We start from the raw sequence: 17,567 nt of genomic DNA on the forward strand, positions 1-17,567 counted from the left end.
CTTTTTTTCTCTTTTTTTTTGGTGTATTTTTACAACTGTTTTCTTTGAGATCATGATTGCTATCTTTTCTTTTTGGAGTCCCCCTGAAACACAAATATTCCTCTATTCTCTAATTTTAAATCTTTGAATCTTTGTTTCAAGTGTGTTTCTTATAAATATGCTGTTGGATTCTGCTTTGTAATCCATTTGATTATCCTTTCCTGTTTTATGGGTGAAGTCATCTTTACCAGCTACGATTGCTATTATGCATTTTTCTCCATCATATACTCTTATACCCTTTCCTCTTTTTGCCCTACTTTCTTTCCCTACTCTTTACAGAGAAGAAAGTGGTAAAAGAAGGAATGTGAGCAACATTAATGATCTATAATTGAAACAATATGCTTTGATTCCACTTCTCCTTCTCTTGCCCCAAACCCAAATATTGGTTGATACTTTTTTCTTTTTAGTTCTCCTTTTAAAGATATAACCTTGTAAACCAAAATTGGGACTGTTTTATCCCACTTGAGCATCTCTTTCATCTTTCTCTGCCTGTTTTCCTGTTGAGTTTAACCTATTACACAGCAAACTTTTGCATGGTTTCTATATGTGTATGTGTATTCAATCTGTCTTTAGTTCAGATGAGACTGAATCTTCACTTCTGTGTTCTTTTTTGCATGCCTCCTACATTTGATAAATAATAAATTTGATCTTCTTCCTCAGCTAGGTGGCACAGTAGAGAGAACAATGATCCTGAAATTGGGAAGACTTGAATTCAAATCTCACCTCAGACACGTACTAGCTGTGTGACCCTCAGCAATTCTCTTAACCTTTGTTTGCCTCAGTTTCCTTGTCTTTAAAATGGGGATAATAATAGCACCTACCTCTCAGCATTATTGTGAGAATCAAATGAGAAAATAGTTGCAAAATGCTTAGCATAATACCTAGTACATAGTAAGTACTGTATAAATAATAGCAAAAAGTAAAGTTTTGTCCTTTCTTTAAGACCATCAAACCCAGTCAGTCCCTTAATCTTATTTAATCATCCTTGAAATAATTTTCATTCTCAAGATATTTGTCTTTTCTTCCGCATTAAAAAGTAAGCCCTTCATCCTCATTTAGCCTCTTCCAATTACTCAAATATACTTTTTTTTTTAGTTTTCTTTTGACTACTATATTTGCATTCTTTGTTTTCTACTCAGCTACTGATTTTTCATCTGGAATACTTGAAAGTCCTATATTTCAATAAAGATTTACTTTTTTCCCCTGTAAAAGTATACCCAGCCTTCAAAGTAGGCTGTCCTTGGTTGTAAGCCATTATCTTTTGCCTTTTGGAATGTATTCCAGAAACTTATCCTAAGATTCTCTCTCTTTTATCATAACAGCTGTCAGGTATTGTGTGATCTTATCTGTGGTCCCTTGGTATTTGAACTCTTTTTTAAAAATACAAGTTTTTATTGATATTTTCTTTCTTACATCACCATAGTATTCCATACATCCTTCTCCCTCCCCCTTCTAGAGAAACTTCCTGTATGACAAGTAATATTTTTTGGAGAAGAAAAGAACTGATTGATAACATTAAAAAAACCTAAAAAAAATTCTTAATGTATAAGACCTGAGGGCCTCTCATCTCCATGAATGGGTAGTCAAAACAGGACCATTTTTATTTTTTGTGATAGGAAGATGGAATTTTTTTTTGCATTTAATCTTTATTTTCCCCTCAGTTACATGTAAACAAAAATTTTTAACTTTTTAAAAAATTTTGAGTAACATTCTCTCTCCTTCCTCCCTCTCCTCTACCTTTCTTAAGGAGGCAAGCAGTTTGACATAGAACATACATGTGCAATCATGTAAAAACATATTTCCATGTTAGCCATGTTGCAAAAAAAGAAAACCCAACAAAAAACCTAACAAGTGATAAAGAAAGTTTGAAAAAATAAGCTTCAATCCACATTCAAACAAAAATGGAGGCTGCTGCCACCTGGGACCGGGACTAAGGCAGGACCCTTCTCTCTTCTCACCCAGATGAAAGAGTTTTCTCACTGACCTTTGAAGCTGTCTTTGGTGTTTGTGGGTTGAGCAATCTGGGAACTGCAGCTACTACCTGGGATTCCAAGCCCTGAAGCCTGCTCCAGTGAGGTCCCTGCTGCGCAAACCAACGCTGGGCTGCGCTCTGCTCTGAGCCCGATATGATAGACTTTTCCTGTTGGCCTTCCAGGCTGTCTTGGACTGGAAATCTCTTTTGCTCTGTTGCTTTGTGGCTTCTGCTGCTCTCGAATTTGTTTAGAGTCATTTTTTACAGGTATTTTATGGGCTATAGTGGAGAGCTTCTACTGGTCCGTTCTTCTACTGTGCCATCTTGGCTCCACCTTCACACATATCATTCTTACAGCATTATATTATGTTCCTGTACCACAGTTTGTGTAGCCATTCCGTATTTGATGGGTGTCTACATTCTTTGCAATTCTTAACCATCACACAAAGTGTTGTGGTAAATATTTTGGAGTATATAGGGACTTTTTTTCTTATCAATTACTTCCTTACAGTATAAACTCAGTAGTGGAGTCTCTGGTTCAAAGAGTATGGACATGTTAATTTATCTGCATAATTCCAAATTGCTTTCCAAAAAGCTTATACTGTTTCACAGCTGTGCCAACAATGTATTAGTATTCCTGTCTTTCCATAACTTCTCTAACACTATTGCCTTTTTTTCCTTCATTATTGCCAATTTGCAGGGTATGAGGTAAAACCTTGGAGTTATTTTGATTTACATTTTTCTTATTACATTTTTCTTATTAGTAATTTAAAGCATTTTTTCATGTTATGAATGCTTTGTAATTCTTTTGAGAAATGTTTGTTCATATCCTTTGACATTTTATCTATTGAGGAATAACTACATTATATGTGTGTGTGTGTATGTATATGTATGTGTATATATTTATATGTTGTTTTATATCTTGAATACCAAACCCTTATTAGATAAAAGTTAATACAAATAAAATGAACCAAGACAGTTCTGAAGGACTTAAGGTGAAAAATGCTATTCACTTCCAAAGAGAGAACTAATGGAATTTGAATGCGTATTGAAGCTTGCTTTTTCAAACTTTCTTTATTACTTGTTGGGTTTTTTGTCGGTTTTTTTTTGCAACATGGCTAATATGGAAATATGTTTTTGCATAACTGCTCATGTATGTTCTATGTCAAACTGCTTGCCTCCTTAAGAAAGGTAGAGGAAAGGGAGGAAGGAGAGAGAATGTTACTCAAAATTTTTAAAAAAGTTAAAAATTTTTGTTTACATGTAATTGAGGGAAAAATAAAGATTAAGTGCAAAAAAATCCATCTTTCTGGCACAAAAAATAAAAATGGTAACAAATATGCATAATCAAGCAAAATAAAATCTCACATTAACCATTACCAAAAATATCACTTCTCTGTCAGGAGGGGGTTAACATACTTTCTCACTGATCCTCTTGAATTGTGGTTTTCCATTTCATTGATCAGAGTTCTTTCAAATTTATTTGTATTTATAATGTTATTATATACATTGTTTTCTTAGTTCTACTCACTTCATTCTGTATCAGTTCATACAAGTCTTTCCAGGTTTCTCTGAAATTGTTTTGTCATTTCTTGCAGCCCAGTTGATATAATTCTTTCCTTTCAAGAATCTATTCAGGTTTAATGAGATGACTTCTTTCTCCTTGGTTAATAAAATTGATTGATAATTTTTCCTTCATCATTCATTTTCAGAAAGTACTTACCTATATATTTGAATAGGTTGATTATATTTAAGGGACATGAATTTGTGAGCATTGACCTGTAGCTTGTTCAAGCTTCTTTCTAATCACAGTATATAGAAGGAATAGTGGCAAGAGCAGAAACATGGTGATCCTTCTTTATCTTCTCACACAGTTACCATATATCAAGTAGTAGCAGTAGTGGTGGTAGTAGTAGTAGTAGTAGTAGTAGTAGTGATAGTGGTAGTAATAGTTGTTGTTGTTATATTAATGGTAGTAGTAGTAATAGTAGTAATGTACACTTGCATAGACTTTTCATTTTTTTCAGTTCCAAATTTTTGCCTCCCTTTACCCTCTCCCCCAGCCACTGAGAAAGCAAGAAAAATTTAATACCCATTATACATATGAAATTATGCAAAACATTTGCATATTGCATAGGATTTTAAGATTTGTAAATCATTTAATACTCATCTCATTTGAACTTTATGACAAACATGTGAAGAAGGAGGTACATCCATTTTGTAGATTAGAAAAGTAGGGTTTAGAAAGATTAGTTGACATGCCCAACTTCACATGGGTTTGAATCCAGGTTATTTTTGTTCCAAGTGAAGTGTTCTTCCATTACATCCTTATACTTCCATTGTAGTGTAGAAGTAAGAGATCAGAATAATCATTTTAAGTAAAGGAAGTTGAATTTGAATGTTTCTGGCAGCTGAAATTCCAAAATGAATTTTGGCTGCTGAGGATTTCTTTGAACCATGATTTTAAATCATTGGTTCATGCCTATTTAAATCAACACAGCAGTCATACTCATAGGCACTTCTTTTGCTGACTCACTTTAAAAAAGATCAGTCTGAGTTTCCTTGCCTTTGGTTGAAATAAAAAGGCTCTAGAAATACTTTGGCTGTGAGAAAAAAATGCAGTTTTCCAGAGTAAAGTCAGATTCTGCCACCCAGTGCAGCCACATATGACTTTTGGAGATTACAAGTTATTGGGAGGCCTTTGTGTTTATCTGACTTGACCTAGAGCAAAATTGGCTGTGAATGAATAATTTCAGTAGCTTTAGCTGCCTCATATAGTAACAGTATGTTTTTCAGAAGAAGGTTGGTTCAAAATTTTGTTCCCCAAGAACAGACAGACCAGTTTACATGTTAATTTACCTCTCTGTGCCAGTGGCAAAGAAAACTTGTAACAATTAAATTTGTAAGTGCTTATTCGTGTGAGACTTCTGGACCAGATGTAGTCCACATAGAGGTCTTAGGGTGATTGGATTGGGGACATTCCTACTACTACTTTTCACCAAGACTCTTGCCTACTTTTCTGCAATCTTGAAAGTCACTGATTTTTATATGCGACAATGAATAACATTTTCTGATACCTCTGTATTACCTAAAACACTCATTTCTCTCCATGTTCCATTTTAAATTGATAATTGCTGTATTAGTCCAAATATAAGCCAAACTTTCCCTTTATTTCTTGTTTATGCAAAAACTAAGTGTAGATCACTCTTAGTAAGAGAATGGGGACAAATGGTGACAGAACTATGCTGATCCAAATTATTTTGACTCGAGATGTAAAGAAAAGCAGTAAATGTGTATTTAAACCATAATTTATATATTTTAAAGTATATATATATATACATATATTTATCTATATAGGTATGTTTGTGTATACATTCATGGAAAAAGGAAATGGATATACAAAGAATAAGATATATACATGTATAACATACATATACAGGTATACGTGCACATATATGTACTGTGCCATACAATATGGCACATGTATATTAGTCCTCTTTACATTTGTGTGCGTGTACATTCCTATAGATAAATACATTTGTGTGTATAAGTTTTATTTTTTTAAAAAATCACATTTTAGCTGGTGGCCTAATTTTGGACCAGCATGATGTAGAAGTACTTTAAAGTTCTCCCTAAATGTACATGGCCGTATCTCATATATATTTATTTGTTTAAACATTTTCATTGATACCTTTTGCTTTTACATCACAATTCTGGGGATACTTTACCATTCTTCCCCCACCCTCCCAACCCTAGTGAATCTTCCCTTGTAACAATGGAAAAAAATAGGTTAAACACAGTCACCAGAGTCATTAACCATGTCTGATAACACGTGTAACATTATGTAGCCTGAACCTCACCCACCCCACCTCTCCAGGAAAGGAGATAGGTGCTTATTATGGTCTTTCTGGGTCTAGCATTGGTGTTATAATTACATAGCATTCCATTTCATTATGTTATTCTTTTCGTTTATGTTGTGATCATTGTATATTTTTTTACTCTTCTGTTTACAACACTCTATTAGTTCATAAGTATCCTCCCATTTTTTTCTGAATTTCCTCATATTCATCATTTTTTACATTGCATGTAATACTGCATTACATTCATGTGTCACTCTTTGTTTAGTCATTCCTCAGTGATGGATACCCACTTTATTTCCAGTTCATTGCAACTATATTAAGTGCTGCTAGGAGTGTTTTAGTAAATGTGATATCTTTCTTTTTGTCTTTGACATTCTTGTGGTATGTAGTCCAGAGTGGATGTCTTGGTCAAGGGGTACATTGAATCACTTTTTTTTCATACAATTGTAGATTGGTTCTAGATTGGTTCACGTAATTCTCGAATGGTTTGACCAACTTGTAGCTCCATCAATATTGTGGTAGTGTGCACCAGAGAGTTTAACTGGAGCCTTTTGTAGGAATGTATGTGTTGAGAAAGAAGTTGTTCTTTAATAATATAAATGAAGAAACTCCTGCTTTCTCTGTTTCCACTTTTCACTCACTGTACCATTCTAAGGAATTTCCCTATGTTCTAACATGTTAAACTTTAGCAGAGCCCCTGTAAAGAACACATTTTCAGTGAGAGGTATAAAACTAGCCATTTTTATAATGTCCTCCATGATGCAGTATATGTTTAAAAGCAACAGCAACAAAATATCACACCCTTAAAAGTTCTAAAATTTAAAACTACAGTAGTGAGGGTAGTTCTTTTTGAAGTTAATTCTAAATTTTGAGTCCTTTGAAGCCTTCAGCAGCTCAACACTTAAAGCCCCAAAGTATAACCTCACCACTGTATCAAGACTTATCTTTAAAAAAAATTAAATTGAAATAAAAGTTTGAAAATGCAACGTATATCAAAAGCTAATATCGCAATGCCCTGGGAAAGCACTGCTAATGTTAGATTGCCCTTGTGCTCAATTGTAAACATTGGGACCTATGCCTCTTCTCCTTTGAAGGGTGGATTTTGCTTTAGTGTGATTAGGGGAAAGCTGAATTAAGTGAAAAGATTGAGTATAGTCTTAAAAGTCTGCTGTATGAAAAAGTAAACTGATTCTACTGCTTAAAGTTACATTAATTCTTTTAGTATGTTAATTAGTGTGATCATTTCAAAGAGAAAAAAAGAATTTGGTCAGAAATATCATGATATAATTTGCATTCCAGTTTTCTGTGTGACCATAAACTGAGTCGGATATTGCCACATATGTAACATACACCACATGTCAGCTGTTTCCTGCCTCGCTGCTGACAAGAGCCCCATTCATAACTCCTCTTTTTATCCTTTCAGTGAATAAGTAATTATTCAATATAGAAGGCAGGATATTTGGAACTGGCTATTTAATGTGGCAGCACACCGTAATGAAATCTGCTGTTACTGGCAACCTGATAGGAGAGTGTAACAATTCCAGCATGGCTGTAACTTTATCTGCTTTGACGGGGCTGTTTATTTGGCACATCAGTGAACCTTTTATCCCAGTGAGTGACAGATCCAGAAGGGTCACATTTACATCCATGCTATCATGTATTGTCATATTTAATGGCGGACAAGGTTGAGTGGGATCAGGGGTAATTTGAACTTGCTTTTCCACAGAGTAGAGGCTAAAAGACAGCTTGATCTCCCATATTGTGGTGTAACACATGCCATGACTTAGCATTTGTTTATGAAGGATAATCTTACTGATTACAATTAAAAAAATCTTTGAGCTGTCAAATATAGCATATTGCTCTTTTTCCTATTAAACTAAAACCTTCCAGTACAAATTCTCTTAGGCCCATGTGCTGTTTAGCTTTTTCACTCCAGTGAAAAATTCTACAAACAATCAGTCTTTTCACAGACTTTATACCATTTCACTTTATTTCTCTCACATGAAGCTTTAGTCTGCTACTTTTGTCTCAGTGGCCGAGGGAGGAAAGGGATCTATTCTTAAGGACCAAGAAGTGGGAAAAACCAGTTATGTTGTAATGTACAGTGTTGGAATTTTTTTTTCTAGGATTCAGTTCCTTGTAACTATGAATCATGAAATACTTGGTAAGAAATAGCATGAATACTAGACTATGTAACTGATATTGCATTTTGGTGAGTTTATGAAGAAATAGGCTATGGATAGACTATTTCAGTGGAATTGAATTTTCATCTGAAATAGATAAAAAAAATCTTCAGAATGATAGTTTGATATGCTTAGGAATTTTTAAAAAAAGCTATTCTGAATGATAATGATAATGGGAAAGAACTTATATGTCGGGTGAATTTCAGCTATACTAGCATCAAATAAACAATCTTTATTCCTTGTCAAATATTAATATTACTTCATTAACCCTTCTACTTTTGCTAGAAGTGAATCTTACAATATTTTTCTAAGTTTGTCTTCTTTTTTTCCCAAAGGCTAAAATTGTCCAGTGTGAGATCTCTATGGCAACTTGACATTAAGCTGTTCTTTTGTAAATTGCATAAAGAAAGCTTTGTTTTTGTTTTACTGGAAAATTATAGAATATTTGTCTTGCCTACTGCTTGGTTGGAATCTCTTCTATTGGGCCATCGTATAATTGAAAAATAATGAAATGATACTATCAAATAATTCACATGAACTATAAGTTGATGCTACAATTAATGCCTTTTTTCTTAAGGTATTTCTTAGTGGGAAAGATATGAATGAATAACTTGTTTGAAAATTTAATTTCATGTAGATTTGTATTATATTCCTGTGGATCCAATATAATTAGATAAAATTCTTTTGAAGTTCTTTTTAGATTGGTGAAGGACTCATCTTAAGTATAGTTTATATTTTATTTTTAATACATTGTTTAACATACATGTTATTTTTTACATTTTATTCATTTTGGAAGGAATTTTAGATCTTTTTAAAAATTCTTTTTTACTTGACAGCTGTGATTCATTTTTTGATCATTTTGTAGTAGATTTTATGAGTACATTTTAGAGATTAATATCATAAACAAATTTTGTTGTTGTTGTTGTTGTTACAGCTTCCTGGTCCTTGTACTCGGTGTTCCTGTTCCATTAAAAGTGAAAAAAGTAAAGATGATGATAATATAACAAAGAAGGAACCTGGGGGAAAATGCAAGACACCTAAAATATTTTTTGGGACTCGTACACATAAACAGATATCTCAGATTACTAGAGAACTGCAGAGGACGGCATACTCTGGGGTCCGAATGACTATTCTTTCTAGCAGGGATCACACTTGTGTCCATCCTGAAGTAATTGGTAATTTCAACAGGAGTGAAAAATGTATGGAGTTGATGGATGGAAAAAATGTGAGTAAAACAGTTTTGTTTTAAGAAAGAATAAGGCATGAAATTTTCAAGCTGCATAATTTATATTTAGAATGATAATTCAGCCTTTATAACTTACTAAATCCTTATGACCAAAGTGAGTGTCTGCTAGGACTAATTCATTTAGAAAAAAAGGTTTATTTTAAGTAGATCTTCATTATTAACACAGTGGGTTAAAATTGTCAGACTTAGGACTGAAGCTTATATTATAGTTTAGTTCGTAAGCCATATGTTCACTTGCAAAACTTATAATTCTTCTTTTTTTCTGCTCCCAGTCTTCAGTTCTTAGGTTATTAGAAGGTGCAGAATCTAACATTTTCAAATGGTATTGATCTGAGTACATACAATTACTTTATCTTGAGAATGAAAAAAAAATTAACTAGATTTTATCTTTAATTCTACCAAACATAAAAATTGTCACTTTAGTCGAATGGGAAATGTTGCTATAAGTATTTTGTCTTTAAATTGTGTTTATTGCAGGCTTTTGTCTCTGAAAACTTTTTACAGTATAAAAGGATGAAATAATTTTTTAAAAAATTATGAGTATTGAGATTCTCTTAAGAAATTTAGAGAAACCTGTATTCAGCTTGGATGGATTATAAGAGAAAATCTGACTAATTTATATGAGAACTTGTAAGTTGGTTGGTAAATTTGTTTCAGAATCTATACTCCAGTATAGTTACTAGTTATCTATAAGGCTCAATATTTCACATCTGGAATTATATCCAGCAATCAGCAGAGATATCTTGGGCCAAAGAGCATTGGTAACATATGCAGAATGTCTAATATCTTATGGACGTAATGTTATCTTTCATCTAAGGTTTTAATCAAATCAAGGTAATGTTGGGTATACCCAGAAGCCTTTGAGTCAAGATCTCTAAAGTTTAATTTCATCTATTACATTTTTTTAGCTATATGACTTGAGTACCCTACTTTTCTTTCTCAATATTGTTATTGGTTAAGTAGGGATAAATAAATGAATCTATTTAATCCTCAAACTATTCTTCATTGATTTAATATAAAATAAAGTTCTAAATAGTTACTTATTCAGAAACAGCACAAATGAATATAGAAGAAACATGAATGAGAGTCTAAGGCACTTTTCTTCAATCCATTGTGGAAACCAGCTGGCTGTTAATTTGTCTTAGGTTCTTTCTTTAACATTTAAGGAACTGTGAAATTTCCTACTCTCAGTTTCTTTTGAGGAAATTCCTCTCCTGATGTTTTTAAAGATACTATATGTGTCTGTATACATATGTATATTATATAGAGAAAGAGAAAAATACCAAAAATGACCCAGTAGAGACAGAACTTGCCTACTTACTCAGACCTGGAAATTCTGTTTTAGATAGGCTTCCCTCAATTCTATATGTGTAGTTGATCTGCAGATTTCCTTACATGTTTAAAATTTGATTTTTACTATGAAAGCTAAATAAAAGCATCTTATCATCAATTTTGCTTTGCTTTAATTTGTGGAAATATTATTATGTTATTAACTTTTTCCTTCAATATTATCCCATCAATTAAATTAAACCTTAAAAATTTGGAAGTATATGACATTGTTTAAGACTTTTTAATCACCTTTCCCTCAAAACTTAGAACTCAGCATACTTAGTCATGGTTGATTGACTTGGTTCTTAGTTGTGATGAATTAATTGATTATTTAATTAATTAATTGATTAATTAATTGGTTATGGATAATGGAAATAACCTGTAAAATGAATAATTAAAGGCAATATTCAGAATTTTGCTGTTTCACAGCCCATATTTTGAACTGGTGATAGTTGTTCTTAAATAATAGAAATATAAGTAGTTGAAGACATTTTGTCATTATTATGGACATTGGTAAATATGTCAGTATTGTTTTGTCAGTACTAACATGTAATTTAAATTTATTTTAAACATTTACCAATTTTCAAGTTATTTTTGTCTAGTAGTTAATTGATTCTCAGAATGCCTGTCTGCCTACCTAGCCTGGTGGGTGTGAACACAGTGAACTTTTGCTTTTTCATTCCTGGGCCCTCAGGGTAATTTGGTATTGTAATGAGGGCCAATTACACTGTCACTGTAGGTGTCTGTGTTTACTGAACTTGTTTCACCAAGTGGGAAGATAAATAGATATCTGACAGTTTGAATAAAAAGGGCTTAGAGAGTGATAACACTTCAGTGACAGCCTTTCCTTAGGGTTGTGTTACACTTAAAATGGATGAGCTTTTCTGCTTTTGCTATCAGTCTTCATGTGGGTGTTGGTCTAAATGCCCTTAGAGTGTAAACTTTCTGATTTTTGGCTTGATCATAAAGGACATGTGTTTTTGTTCACTGTTTCCTTTGCTAAAATGATCTTCAGGAAAAATAAGTCAATTGACTATATGAAATTAGTCTTTGGTGTAAGAAAACAAATTTAATTAGATCCAGATATATAAACATTAAAAAATTAAATACGTAGGAGTGGCTGCCCTTTACCAATCAAGATGAGACTTCCCATAGTGTTGCTTTGAGGGGCAAGAGTCCTCAAGGTATAGACTCCTAGACCGGAAGGGACCTTGAACCTAACCTATTAGATCTCCTCTGGGTATATGGAACTTTCCAGGTACACATCTAGTCTGTGGATTAGCTTTCAAGACCAGTGGAGGAGAGGCTGTGAAGATGGTTAAAAAGCAATTTATAGGAATGTCACTTTGTTAAGTGCACTTTGGATAGCAAGTCTTCTCATTTGACTTTTTTTTTTTTTAATCACACAGTTACTATACAGAATGTCAATGCTAGGAAGCAATCTTGGTGATTGTCCATTCCAACCTCTTCATTTTACATTGGGAAATAGGCCTAGAGAAGGAAAATGATATTGCTCAACAACAGAGTGGCAGAACTAGTACCAGACCTCAGGCATCCTAAATCCCAGTTAAATGCTTTTAATTTAAGGGTTAGATGGTACAGTGGTACAAAGGGGCGCTATTGGAAGCAGTATCTACCTTGATAAGATTATGGATCCATGAATTATGAATTAATCAACCAACTTTACCCACATTATTGAGGCAGCTAGGTGATGCAGAGGATAGAGCACTGGATCTGGAGTCAGGAAGACCTGAGTTCAAATTTTGCCTGAGAAACTTACTAGATGTGTGACTCTGAACAAGTTACTTAATCTCTGTTTGCCTCAGTTTCCTCAACTGTAAGTTGGGGATACTAATAGTACCTACTTCCTAGAGTTGTTATGAGAATCAAGTAAGATGATGTATGTAAATTATGTAGCACAGTACCTGGTACATAGTAGGCTAGTTTTCTTCTTTCTTTCCTTAATACTACAGCACAGGAGTGGGCTACTAAAACAAGGGTCCCTATCAGTCCTATGATTGTTTTTTGCCATTTGTATATACAGGGGAGAGTGGAAACTCATATATGCCACTGCCATTGTAGAAGTTAGTCTGACCATTCCTTCCTGCACAAGAAAGAGAAACTTATAAAGTATGATAAAAAAGAGGAATTAGAAACAAAAAATTATTTTTATAGGAGAAGCTAGTATAGTAGGAAAAAAGAGCAGGAGTATTGAGGAGTGCAACATTTTGTAGAAAATGAGTCAAACAAAAAGGACTTTGTAATTCCTTGCTTTCTGGGATGAGTACCAAATAGGTAGTTTCCCAATCAATGCAACTGTGGATGAATTATTGGTCTAATTCTTTACATTTTACTGTGTGTGTGTGTGTGTAGCTCATGTACTTTTACTAGATCTTCTTTCCTCTGGTTATAAATAACTAGATATACAGATATGATCTGGTGACAGTAATAGGCAAATCAATCATGTCCTTTCTGTAGAAAATATTTCAGTCCACTTTTCATTATTTTCAGCTATAGTTCAAGGCACTGATAGCAGTTACTTGCCTCTTCTAATATGAAGGACAATGATAATAATACTAACAGCAAAATTTATATAGCACTTTCTGTGTGCCATATACTCTGCTAAGCACTTCACAAATATATCATTTAATCCTTATAACAACTCTGAGAGGTAGATGCTGTTATTATCCCCATTTGTTTGCAGTTGAGGAAACTGAGGCAAATAGAAGTTGACTTGCCCAGAGTCGTACAGTTAGGAAGTATCTGTGACTGGATTTGAATGTAGGTCTTCCTGTCTCCAGATCCAGTGCTCTATATCTGCACCACTTAGCTGCCTCAATGATGTGAGATAAAGTTAGTTGATGAATTCATACTTTATGGATCTATAATCTTATCAAGGTAGACATTTCTTACAATGGTGTCTCTTTTGTGTCTTGATTTTTTTTCATATATTTTAAAATTAAATTTTTTTTATTCAACTAACAAGCATTTATTTTCTTTCTAGTCTCACTCTCTGGAGGAGGGGGAGGTGAAGGAGAGAAAGAAAAACAAAATTCTTGTGACAAATATGTATAGTCCTTGCATGCCTTCTCATTCTTAAAATCTTTGATTATGTTTTCCTATAGATACATCACCTGAAACTGCCCCCCACTGCCCCAGGGTTTGAGGTCTTCTTTTATATTTCTTGAAGTGGGCACGTGACTCATCTATCCTTTATTTCTCCATCTTGCTACATAATGGGTCCATTTCTTTTTTTCAGTCTTACATTTCTTAGATGACATCCTTTATTTCATGTCTCTTGTGCTTTCTTTGTTGTGATGGCAGCCTGTTCATATATTTTTATATGTTCTACTTTTCTTCAGGGATACCCACAATTTGTGTGTTAGCTTTTTTTCATCCCACTCAATCCATTTATCCATACATGTTAACATCTGTTCTATCACTGTTACTCTACTTCTTCCCAACTGAACTAACTTCCTTTATATCATGTCACCTTTAGCATCCATACTTCAATCCCTGGGAAAGTTAATCCACTTTATTTTGGAGCCAATTGTTATGATTATGGATTGAGTGCAAACTTACTTAGTCCTTTATATCTAGCCAGCCCTTTGACCATGCTTTGCTTCATATCCCATTCAGCAGTTCATCCACATGGGTACATTGCCACTTCACATATAGACCTAACTTCTTGCTGTGGGCACAGTAACCAAATCAGTAGCACTGTTGCTTCTGGGAAAGGCAAGATATATCATTAAATTGATTGCCTTGAGGGTCTTCTAATCATCTCTGTGCTTCCCCTCACCAAAATGCCCCTTGGCATCTGCCCATATTGTCATCTCCTATTAAATGTGAGGACAAGGACTTTCTATTTTTTTTTTTAATTTATTTGTATCCCCAGTATTTAGCACAGTGTACATAGCAGACTTTTAATATATGCTCTTCCATTTAGTCATAAAGATTTTGTAGAAATGGAAATGTAGTCGTGTGAATTGGTAGTTATTGCTGTTTTTTCGGTTTCTTTTTTCCTTTTTTTTTAAAGTAATATTACTTTCTGTAATTTTTATCAAGCCTCCTGTTTCAGGAGGCCCCAAACACTCCCAAATTCTATTGCCTCCACCATAGACCTCCTCAGTGTATATCTATTTCTATTTTTCCCATCTTTATTTTCTTTAATCTCCTTTCTGTTTTCTAGTGTGGTGGTTCTTCTGTCAATGACAATAAGTATTTGTTATAGCAATCTTGACAGGTCTTTTCCATTTTTCATCAGTTCCTTGTCTTCTGATTTTGTCCTTTCATGGCCTCAGTGTGATCTAGTTCCATTTATCTCACCACCAACTTTCTGTAAACTTCTTCTACTTCTTGCTTTCTTATACTTCTTATTTTCCATCTTTTCCTCTGAAATATTTTACAGCCAAATTTATATTCTAAAGTATTATTGCCCCTGATTGCTTGGCAAGATGATCAAGTGACTGAAGTGCTTGCAAAGCTATTTTGATCTCCTTTATGTGGTGATTGATTTGTATCAGTTAAACTTCCTTAGGAAATATTCTTAGCTTCCATGTTTGTTCTTTTATCCATTTTTCATTTTTCAGTGAAAGTAACTTATTTAAATGGGTCAGATAGATATTGTTTTAATTGAACAACATATCATGGGGAACTAGTTGTTTCCTGTGTGTTAAGATGCACCCATTTTCCTTTTTAGTAATACTCTTTGCCTAATTCTTTTTTTATGAAGAAAGTTCACAATATATAAGGATGAAGTTTCTGTCTAGACTGCAGACTTTTGGTTTCTTTCATTTCCTGTTTTGGAGCCCTATACTGCCTCCCTTCTTCCATTGCTGTATTCAAATAGACATGATTATTAATTTGAAAACTCTTATTGAGTTCTTTGTAGAATTTCTCTGTTTTTCATCCTCTGGTTTGTAAGTAGCAGTTATTTTTGTGTTGGAAATTTTCAAAATGCTCTTCATGAGCACTGCAGTACAAGATGATTTAGTGTCCCATGAAATGTTTTCTATCCTATGTGGAGACACTAAATCCAATTCTGTAAATTCTTTCATTTCCTTCTTCAAGGAGAATCTATGAGCTAGCTTTCCCCTTAGCTACAACTTCCTTTCGTCTCCTGTCTTCATTTATAGTGAGAACTCCAATAACAATTTACTGGATAAAATCCTCACATTTAGAGTACCCAGAGCTGTTACTATTTATGGATAGTATAACAACTGTTCTTACTTCCCACTATTCTGCCACTGCTGTCACAAAAGGGGCCACAAAGAAGTGAGGGGAATTTTGTAGTTTTCTTTGTTTCACAGATTGCCTTTCCCAGAAAAATCCTGACATACTGTCCAGTTTGTTGGCAGTGAGTCTCTTTGTACCTAATTAGGCTGGACCTTGGAAAACAAACATAGTCTGTTTTCTGGTACTATATTTGAATCTTTTCTAACCAGATAAAATCTGCTGGAGCTCATGCTCCACTGACACATCTCTTAAAGACCCAGAGTCTCCTCTACACCCCAATGAGGCAATAGACTGTGACTTTATTCTACGTATAATAGGTGCCATTGGGTGAGTAGCAAAGAACATAGAAGATGTGGTCTTGTCTTTGAGTGGCTCATATAGAACATAACCTAGACAAAGACAAATTTGGCTGGTTTTGACTAACCATTATTAAATATTATGAAAAAGTATATGGGAAGAGAAGCAACATGACATGGTAGATAGAAAGCAGTTCTCGAGGCAGGAAGACTAGATTTAAGTCTTGCTCCTGACACATATTAACTTTGTGACTATAATAGATCAGTCTCTATTAACATCTGAAGGCCCTGGGCAGCTCTCTCAAGATGTGAGTTGGGAATGAATTTTTTATCAACTGTAGAGAGAGTTATTACACTGGAAGCTCCCCACAAAGATAAAATTGTAGGTCTGGCAAAATGTGTTTTAATTATTGATTCATAGGTGTTAGGCTCTTAGTTAATTTGAGAGATCAAAAATGAGTCACTCTTTAAAAAAATATTATTGCTAATTTAATGCAATAACTTCTATGTGACACTTTTGCTTTGTGGCCATTTGCTAATATTATGTACTCCTAATGTGAGGGGGAAAATAACTTTTTTTAGTTGCTACTACAATATTTGCTAACTTTTTAATGATATGTATTTACTTTTAGGGTAGATCTTGTTATTTCTATCATGGTGTCCATAAGATTAGTGAACAGCTTGCTCTACAGACTTTCCCAGGCATGTGCAGGGCCTGGGATATAGAAGATCTTGTGAGCCTGGGGAAAAAGCTAAAGGCGTGTCCATATTATGCAGCTCGAGAACTAATGCTAGATGCTGACATTGTGTTCTGTCCCTACAACTATCTCCTAGATTCACAAATAAGGGAATGTGTAAGTATAAATGTCATGATTGTGAAGACCATTTCTTTATTAATTGGGATTTAAGTGATCAGACAAATATTTTCAGTGTTTTTTATTTTAATTTCACCATTGTTCTGTTCAGTGTTTAATTTAGGTAAGTATATGAACACATTAGGGTAACCAGTAATTACTAATTAGTAGTAACTAATTTCTGAAATTAGATAAAAACTACTTATTTAAATGTAAAGATGACATTTTAAATTAAAGTGACAAGGAATCTTATGAGTCTAGTGTCTGCAGTGAGAATACAGCTAGAGTACAATAGGCATTAAACAAAACATTTTATAAACGCCAATTAGTGTGTTGTATGGGAAGTTTATGCGTATATTGATATACTTTGTGAACTTTTGAAAAATGATGTTTTATGTAGCATGTATGATTATTGCCATCTAGTTCTCCTTATCAAGTGACATAGCTATTGGTTATGGCATAATCGAGCATGAAAAATTTGGCATTCTTGTTGCTGCATTGACTTTTTTGATGTGTACTAATTCTTTTTGTTATCAGTTTCACTATTCTT

General features: G+C 33.8%; 1 protein-coding gene across 3 annotated transcripts in view; it reads left to right on the forward strand.

Moving 5' to 3' along the window:
* The window catches only part of BRIP1 (BRCA1 interacting DNA helicase 1), a 237,501-nt gene that overhangs the window by 67,960 nt on the left and 151,974 nt on the right, over window positions 1-17,567 (forward strand). For all 3 annotated transcript variants that reach the window (XM_072646908.1, XM_072646909.1, XM_072646910.1), the window contains 2 exons: window positions 8,989-9,279; window positions 16,796-17,017. In XM_072646908.1, the coding sequence (XP_072503009.1) occupies window positions 8,989-9,279; window positions 16,796-17,017 (513 nt within the window). The remainder of the gene's footprint in view (window positions 1-8,988; window positions 9,280-16,795; window positions 17,018-17,567) is intronic.

Source organism: Notamacropus eugenii, chromosome 2 (assembly GCF_028372415.1).
Source record: "Notamacropus eugenii isolate mMacEug1 chromosome 2, mMacEug1.pri_v2, whole genome shotgun sequence".
Lineage (NCBI taxonomy): Eukaryota > Metazoa > Chordata > Mammalia > Diprotodontia > Macropodidae > Notamacropus > Notamacropus eugenii.